At 37.4% G+C, this 8,642-nt stretch overlaps 1 protein-coding gene across 1 annotated transcript; it reads left to right on the forward strand.

The window, feature by feature from the left end:
• Nucleotides 1–409: 409 nt before the first annotated feature.
• On the forward strand, nt 410–1,558 carry LOC131034342 (F-box/kelch-repeat protein At1g80440-like). Its single transcript, XM_057965819.2, has one exon. It carries the CDS (start codon nt 410–412, stop codon nt 1,556–1,558), a length of 1,149 nt encoding a protein of 382 aa, XP_057821802.2.
• The last annotated feature ends 7,084 nt before the right edge of the window (nt 1,559–8,642 follow it).

Genomic DNA, 8,642 nt, shown 5'->3' on the forward strand with positions numbered 1-8,642 from the left:
TATAATAGAAAGAAATAAAAATAAAAATTATAGATTTTAATAATATTTTCAAAGCTTTTTTACTGCCACTTAGTGGCAAAACAATTATTGTAGTTTTTTATTTGAATTAAAAAAAAAAATGTAAGTCTTCATGTGTTTTCTTGAACTTTAAAGATTTTTTTTGTTTTTCTTACAAATTAGAAATTAAAAAATTATTTAATTGAATACATAAGAAAAGTAAATAAAATTAAATTAAAAAAAATAATAATTTTCTTCTTTTTTTTTTCATTGACCTTTCTAGTTTTTATGGAGAATTTTACATGCATATGTGACTATAATAAACCTTCAGAGGTAATTATATAAAGGAATACATTAGAGTAGGGCTTAAAAATCAGGAAGTTGGTTTCAACGCTGGGAACCCTGCATCACAATGGAAATAATTCCGGGGCTTCCAGAAGATTTATGGATGCAATGCTTGGTGAGGGTTCCATACAGATACCACTGCAATCTTAGGGCCGTCTGCAGGAGCTGGAATGCTCTTCTCAGCTGCCAACACTTTTATCAACAGCGACAGCGCCATGGGGTGCAGTGCGAGGAAGGAGTAGTTTCTCTTTGCGAATCCAAAGAAACTGAAAATAAATGTGATTTCGACGTAGTTATTTACTACCCGCTTGCGCAGTGGTGGGAAAGACTGCCTCATATCCCAGCGGAATTTAAACTAAGATACAGGGAGGATCATCGTTGCGTGTTCGTTAGATCGAGAAAACAGCTGGTTGTGGTGGGGCTTTTCAACAGACGCAGCTACAGAGACGGTGTGTTGATATTTGACTTTTTATCTCGGAGATGGTGGCTTGGCACCGACGTGCCATTCACTAGAAATTTTTTTGTATGCGCCGCCTCAGCAAGTGAAGGACTCGTCTATTTTGCCGGCAGCTACATCCCCATGGGGTATTCCAGTGACTATCAACGACTAGAAGCTTTTGTTTACAATGTAGAGGAAAACAAGTGGGATTTTCTTCCTCCTCCTGATTACATCTCTTTCGCTTCTCTTTATTTCTGCGCTAGTGTTTTCCTTGATGGTAAGTTTTACGTAGCCCCCCATCGATGCGAAAGAGCGCAAGTTTATGACCCTCACACTCGCGTATGGAAAAACTTAAATAGTGACAGTAATGCTGATTATATTCACAGCTGCGTAGCCGCTCGTCACGGTATTGAGTGCTCAACCTGGTATGAAAGTGTAAGAGGGTGGATAGACGTGAAGGAAATAGATATCGGCAGCAACTCACAAAGTAGATCAGCTGGGCGATTTGCTATTGCAAGAAGTAGTGACTTTCTGGTAAGTGTTGTTCAATGCAGCAGCGATTGTGTTGAGGTTGAGTATTATAGTTTTAATCCCCGTGCGAGGGAAGCGAGAAATAGATGGCGTAGTATAGTTTTAAGTGTTGTTCAATGCTGCAGCAATTGGGTTGAGCCTTATAGTTTTAATCGCCGTGCCAGGGAAGAGAGAGCTGCTAGATGGCGTCGTATCAGCTTGCCCAATAACCGTTTTATATTTTCATCCCGTTCTGTCCAAATTTGATAAAGAATATCGAACTATATGTATTGTTTACACAAGGTTTTACGGTAGAAACCAATAAAACTATATACTCGAATGTATATGAGTAATAGAGGGATGTAAATTACTAAAAATTCAACTGGATATTGAATTACGGGATAAAACAATATCGTTAATTTGGAATTATTTTACTTGTTTTAAAGCAATTTTATTTTTAGTTTTATTTCAAATAGCCTCAAGATTTATATCTCCTCTATTATAGGTTATTTTATAATAATATATTTTCTTTATTTTATGATTTTGTTTTCTAAATTAAATATTTATATATAATTTCCTGTTTAATTTACTGTTCAATACTTATTCTTTAAATGAATTACATGATTTTATTTTTCTAAATTTAAAAATTAATACATTATTTATTGTACATATAATTATTTAAAAATTATATAATAAATGATTCTCCAGTTTCTTTGGGTGTTTTGAGGGAAGTTGATGCTTTCCCTCAGGGCCAATGAGGATTATATCTTGGAATGTTAGGGGCTTAAATGCCCCTAGCAAATGAGGCTTGATTAAGTCTCAGCTGGACTTGATGAAGTGTGATGTGGTGATGTTACAAGAAACTAAGTTAAGTTTATCATTTGCTGATAGGTTATTCTCTTCTTGGAAACTTTGGAAATTTAGTGCTTCTTCCTCTTCAGGTGCTTAGGTGGTCTTGCGGTCCTTTGGAAAGATGCCTGTGTGGACTTCTCCTTGATTGCTTCCTCATCTAACTGGATGCTGGTCTGGTTAAGAGTAGGTTATCAAGCTCAAAATTTTAATTTTTTAATGTTTATCGCTACTAGAAAAAATGAATCTTTGGGAATTTTTGGCTTCAGTTGCATCTCCTTTGTGCAATGTTTTTTTGATGTTTGGGGGGGGATTTTAATGCTTTTGCTGGTTTAGATGAGAAGGCTGGGGGAATCATCCCTAATAAGCATTTTATCTCTGATTTTTGTCACTTTATTAATTCTTTGAATTTGGTTGATTGTAAACCTCTTAATGGGCCATTTACATGGACCAACATGCGGAGAGATTTTTGCCAAATCTCTGAAAGACTGGATCGATTTTTGGTTTCTAAAAATTGGTTTAAGTCAGGTCAAGATTGTGTTTCCTTGGTTCTCCCCTTCACTGGTTCCCATCATTTCCCTATTCTGTTTTCAATTTTTGAGGATAGGGTCCACAGGAAATTATCTTTCAAGTTTGAGCCAATGTGGTTTAGGGATCAATCTTTCTTGCCTTCATTAAAACAATGGTGGCTTTCTACCCCATTTATTCATGGGTCTAGGATGTTTCAGATTGTTAAGAAACTGGCTTTCTTAAAGCATAAGATTAGGGATTGGAATGTGGCACACTTCAAGAATATATTTGGAGAAAAGGCTAGGATTCAGGAATAAATTGAGCAGCTTAATAAAAGTATCATTACTTTGGGTATGTCCTCTCTTTCTTATGATAGGCTAAATTTTTTAAATATTCAATTGAGTGAGATTTTGGCTAGGGAAGAATCTTATTGGAGGCAGAAGTCTAGGGACCTTTGGCTATCCGAAGGGAATAGAAATACTAAGTTTTTTCATTCTTCTTCTAAGCTTAAGAGGCTTCGCAATAGAATTTCGTGTATTATTGATTCTAATGGAAACAGTCTGTTTGATGAGGATGATATTGCTTCTGAAGCTGTCAGGTTCTTTAAGTCTTTGCTTATGGCTGAACCCGTTGTTGTAGATAATGCTTTCATAAATTCAATGCCCCCTTTAGTGTCTCATGAGTATAATAAGATGCTTATGGCTCCCTTTTCATTGGAAGAGCTGAAAGAGATAATCTTTTCCATGCACCTGGAAAAGGCTCTGGGTCTGGATGGTTTTACAACTCTATTTTTCAGAAGTGTTGGGATTTTATAGGAAATGATGTTTTGTTAGCCTTGGAAGAGTCTAGAAGAAATAGGTTGATATTGAGAGAGCTTAATACTACTCTTATTGCTATTATTCCAAAAGTGGATAATCCTAGCTCTTTTCCTGATTTTCGTCTGATTGCCTTGTGTACTAGTTTATATAAAAAAAATTGCTAAGGCAATTTCGATTAGGCTTTCTAAGCTACTTCCTCGAATAGTTTCTTTGGAGAAGGGTGGCTTTGTGCCTAGTAGGGAGACATCTGAAGGTGCGATTGTAGCTCATGAAATTTTGCACTACATATTGCAACAAAAGGTTTTAGCCATGATCCTTAAACTAGACATGCTTAAGGCTTATGATCATGTCAATTGGTAGTCCCTTGTTGCTGTCTTGAACCATTTGGGGTTTTCACACTATTGGGTTAAATGGGTGTTTTCATGCATATCTTCTGCCCGTTTCTCAATATTGATTAATGGTTCTCCATCGGGGTTTTTTGCTTCCTCCCGGGGAATTAGGAAAGGGTATCCCCTCTCTCCTTTTTTGTTTATTCTTTTGGCAGAGGCGTTAAGTAGGGCCATTTCTAACGCTACGACATCTGGTTTATGCTCAGGTGTCAAAATTGATGGTCTTCCCTCTTCACAATCCCATTGTTTGTTTGCTGATGATACGCTTCTGTTTGGAGCTGTTTCTTTGAGGGAAGCTAGAGTTATAAAGAAAATTATTTCTAATTATGCTGCATTTTCTAGATAGGAGGTTAATAATGAGAAGTCTAAAGTTTTCTTTGTGATTGTCTCTCCTCTAGTTAGAGATAGACTCGTTCACTTTTAGGGTTTTCAAGTAGGGACTTATCCTTGGAAGTATTTGGGCATTCCTTTCTTTCTGGGCTCTGAAAAGACCTCCTTTTGGGATAAAGTTATGCATGCGATAACTTCCAGAATTTCCTCCCAGAATCACAAGTGGTTTAGGATGGCTAGTAAGATCCTTCTAATTAAATAAGTTTTGACTGCCATCCCCACATACTTGTTGTCTATTATGTAGGCTCCCCCTAAATTTGTTAAGGACATTAATATTTCCCTTAGATCCTTCCTTTGAAATGATAATGTGGGAGGTAGAAGAAGATTCCTCTTCTTGCTTGGGATAAAATTTGTCGTCCCAAAGAACTGGGTGGCGTGGGTATTCATGATTTAGCTGCTCAGAATAAGGCTCTGGGGGCAAAAATGATGTGGAAGTTATATACAGACCCTTTAAGTAAATGGGCTTCCATGATGCTTGCTAAGTATTTAAGGGGAGCCTCTAGAGAAAGGATTTTGACTACTACGTCTCTTCCAAAGGGTTCTGCATTTTGGAACGTTTTGGTTTCTTGTAGGATGGTTATTTTACCATATTTATCTTGGGTTGTTCATAATGGGAAGAAGGCTCAATTTTGGGACGAAGTCTAGAATGGGTATCCTGCTCTTTCAGCTATCCGAGATTGGTCCTCTTTGTCCAACATTTTATCGGATCTTTGGGGGCCTTTTGCTACAGATTATTTTTATATTGTTTCTACAGGACCATATTTAGTGGCTAAATGGAAGAATATTCCTCCCTTGCCTATTGATAGCGACCTTAGACTTCCTTTTATGGAAGAACTTCACAAAAGACCTCTTGTCTTTCAGGATAAGGAGGATTCTTTGGTCTGGACTAAGAGTGCTTCAGGTGCATATTCAGTAAAAGATGGTTATAATTCTTTGTCTCAAACTTCTTCAACCTCTCTCTATTGGCACACTAAACTATTTTGGCATCCGGCTTGTCTTCCTAAGGTAGGGTCTTTTGCTCGGTTGGTAGTCCAGGATAAAGTTCTCAATGGGATGCGATTGGATAGGCTTGGGATTACAACAGTATTCCCTTGTGTTTTTTGTGGATATTGTATGGAATCCATGGACCATCTTTTTCTGCTTTGTCCTTTTGCTTGTGAGTGTTGGTATTGACTTTCTGGCATGCTTAGTTTGTCTTCTTCTCTTTGTCCCAATCTGTTTTCGCACTTCATGGCCTGGCCCTTGTTGTTCTCCTCTTCATTTTATTCATCTATTTGGGTTGTGGCTCTGTCACTGGTGATCTATAATCTCTAGCTTGAAAGGAATTCTAGGATCTTTAAACATAAATCTGCTACTCTGGTTGATGTGATTGGCAAAATTCAATCCTCCATTTGTGAGGTGGTGCTTTCTTACATCCATATAAATTTAGATCACCTCAGGTTTTTTTCTCATTGGGATAATTCGGTCACTTGGAAATGGTGTTCTCTTCGTCTGATGCCTTCTCATGGGGCAATATCAGCCAGTCTATCTTCTCTTGTTAAACGTAAGATGGCCAAATGGAGCCCCCCCCCCCCGCCACCCCCAATCTACTTTCAAGCTACAATTTGATGGGGCTTCTAAGGGAAATCAGGGAAGGTCTGGTATTGGAGTTGTCATTTTTTATCATTCTTTTAAGATCATCAAAGTTGTGGGAAAATATACTAGTCAGGGTACTAATAATGTCGCTGAATTCTAGGCTTTATCCTTTGGGCTTGATCTCGCTATCTCTTTGAATATTAAAGACATTGTTATCTAAGGTGACTCAATGTTGGTTTTTCAGGCGGTTGTTGCCAAAAAATGTCTCTCTTGGCATTTACAGTATTTATTAGATCGCATTCCTGTGCAATTGAAATGCTTTTCCACTTTCTGTATCTCTCATTATTTCAAGGAGATCAATGTCATTGCAGATTTTTTGGCAAATAAGGCTATTGCTAAGGGTGCTAATTTCTTAGAGGTTCTTCCTTTAAGCATACCAGCCTCTTGCATTAAGCTTCGTTCTTAGCAGGATTTCTATTGAAAAGCCTCCCTCATTTTCCATGTTGGATGTGGCTTTCTTCTGTAAGTATCTGCAATGAGGGTGTTGCTCTTCTTGACAATATCTTTGTCGTTGATATTTCCAATTAGAATTTCCTCATGGAGCCTGGAGGTTGTTGCGGCTTCTCTTACCGAGGTGCTATCTTTTTCTTTCTGGAGTTGTGTTGTCCCTTCTCCTTGCTGGGTGTGGTTTTTCTTCCCTATATGGCTATAGGGAGGATGTTGTCCTACCTTATGGCAATATCTTTGTTGTAGCTATATCTGGCAGTATCTCCTCACTAAGTACAGAGGATGACGAGACCACTTTGGATTGGCTGGTACTTTTTTCATTTCTCGGTGTTCTTCGATCTTTTTTCACTGATTGGTGTTTGGGGGGTCTTTGTATACCAAATGCATGCTCTGAGTGGTTGTTTGTTTTTCGCATGTGGATACCTTGTTGGTGGGTGTCTCGAACTCTTTTGATGACTTGACTTTGTTTCTTGTGCGGAATGTGTCGGGTAATAATCTAGTCATAAAGTACACATTGTATGATAGTCATCATTCATATTGGCATACATACTTCTGTTTGATCCTTTGCATTATTTGGTAAACATTATCCTTTGTGATCTGGGCTTGGTGGCTTTCTGGCGGGGGTTTTGTGTCATGATTAGCTGCGTTGGCTCTTTCATTCTCTAGTCATTTGGCATCGTGTTTGTTCTTATCTTTGGGGAGTTGCATGCTTCATGATTGGGGGTGTCATGTCAGGAGGTTGTGTTCTGTGGCAAGAGTATGTTTCATCATTTGTTGAGCAGTTTCTCACGCACTCCTTTTTCTTGCATTGGAGGGCTAATCATGATTTGGTTATCTCTTCCTCTATTATATTCATGGTGGCTTGCAGTCATGGTATCCATTATTTCTTTGCATTTAATTTTTCTAACACAAAATGCTCTGTTTGTTGTGGAGAGTTCTTGTCAAAATTGGTGGTTGGTGGCTATTTTTGAGAAATTGGAAAGTGCAGTTAGCATGGTGTTGCAGATGGTTTCTTATTCTGTTGTTACTTCTTTGGTTGTTGCTTTGGATTACCTTATGGATCGGTCTTATCCTGCTTCCTCAGGGTCTTCATCATCCCTCTCTGCTTCTTATCTAGATTGGCATATGTTTTCTCACCATTTTTGTGTTGGGAGGGTCACTTATTCTAGGATCTCTTCTGGTTCTGAGTTTTATTCTATTCAGAGCCCTAGACTCATGTGTTGTGTAGACGGGATGGTTAAGGATTGATGGCACTAGTTATGGTTGGATAGCACTGGCTCTATTTTGAGATGTTCTCTTCTATGCTGGATATTACAACTTCCTTTATATCTAATGTGGTTGGCTATGTATCTGGGGGGTTTTTGGGGGTGCCTATGGGCTTTTGTAATGGGTAAATAGGCTTTTTTTAATCAATACTGAAGGGTTTTCTTACTGGTTCTTCCCTTCAATGCTCTTTGAACCAGACACTTGTAAAAAATTCAATATTTAATATAATTTTAGTGGTTTCATCCACTTTTATCAAAAAAAAAAATTATTTAAAAATTATTATTTACTATTTTTTATTAAAATGTACAGTTCTTTCTTTTATTGAAATGATTTTATTCAGTATAATTAAAACCCTATAAACTGGGGCAAATGTTTTTTTTAACTAGATAAATGCTATTTGAGTGTAATAATTGCTTGGGCCTTCAATAGTTCTAGAATATGAATCATTTTGTAAGTGTTCTCTTGAATAAACTGCATCCATGTTGATGGCTTTTAGCAAAGACAGAACCAGACCACAAAGCAAGTCTAAGGTTCAAACCCTTCATTTATTTGAGGGCTACTAATTGTCAGGTCCCTTTATCAATATGGATTATTTACCAGATTTTCTTGTCCTACTAATTGCCAGGAAGCCTGAATCCAAGCCCACAAACATAAAAGCTCAAATATTTCTCCGCACGATGCTAGACTTGAAAAAGAAGTAAACACCAGATTTCTTTTTCTAGTGACCTTTTCTGTTGCAGTTTGTCATCTCTAACTGTTATAGTGTTTCCTTGTCAAACTTGTATATCTATTCCAAGTTAAGGGAAACAATCAATCATTGTTGGCAGTGTTGTTTATCCATATCTTTGCAGATTTGAAGAAAATGTGTTGTGATGAGGCGATAGTATTTGTCTCTTATGCCCGAAAATGTTATTTATGACCATATATTCTTCTGCACTACAAGATATGGAGACTGTAATTTTAATGACATGCTTAACAATATGTACCTACTGAATTTTCTCATTAATGTTCATATAATATGGTCTTAATTCTATTGTTTCTCGTGCC

The sequence above is a fragment of the Cryptomeria japonica genome, chromosome 3 (genome assembly GCF_030272615.1).
Source record: "Cryptomeria japonica chromosome 3, Sugi_1.0, whole genome shotgun sequence".
In the NCBI taxonomy this organism is placed as follows: domain Eukaryota; kingdom Viridiplantae; phylum Streptophyta; class Pinopsida; order Cupressales; family Cupressaceae; genus Cryptomeria; species Cryptomeria japonica.

Coding starts and splice junctions, on each gene's coding strand:
- LOC131034342 (XM_057965819.2), top strand. CDS start 410: ATGGAAATAATTCCGGGGCTTCCAGAAGATTTATGGATGCAATGCTTG.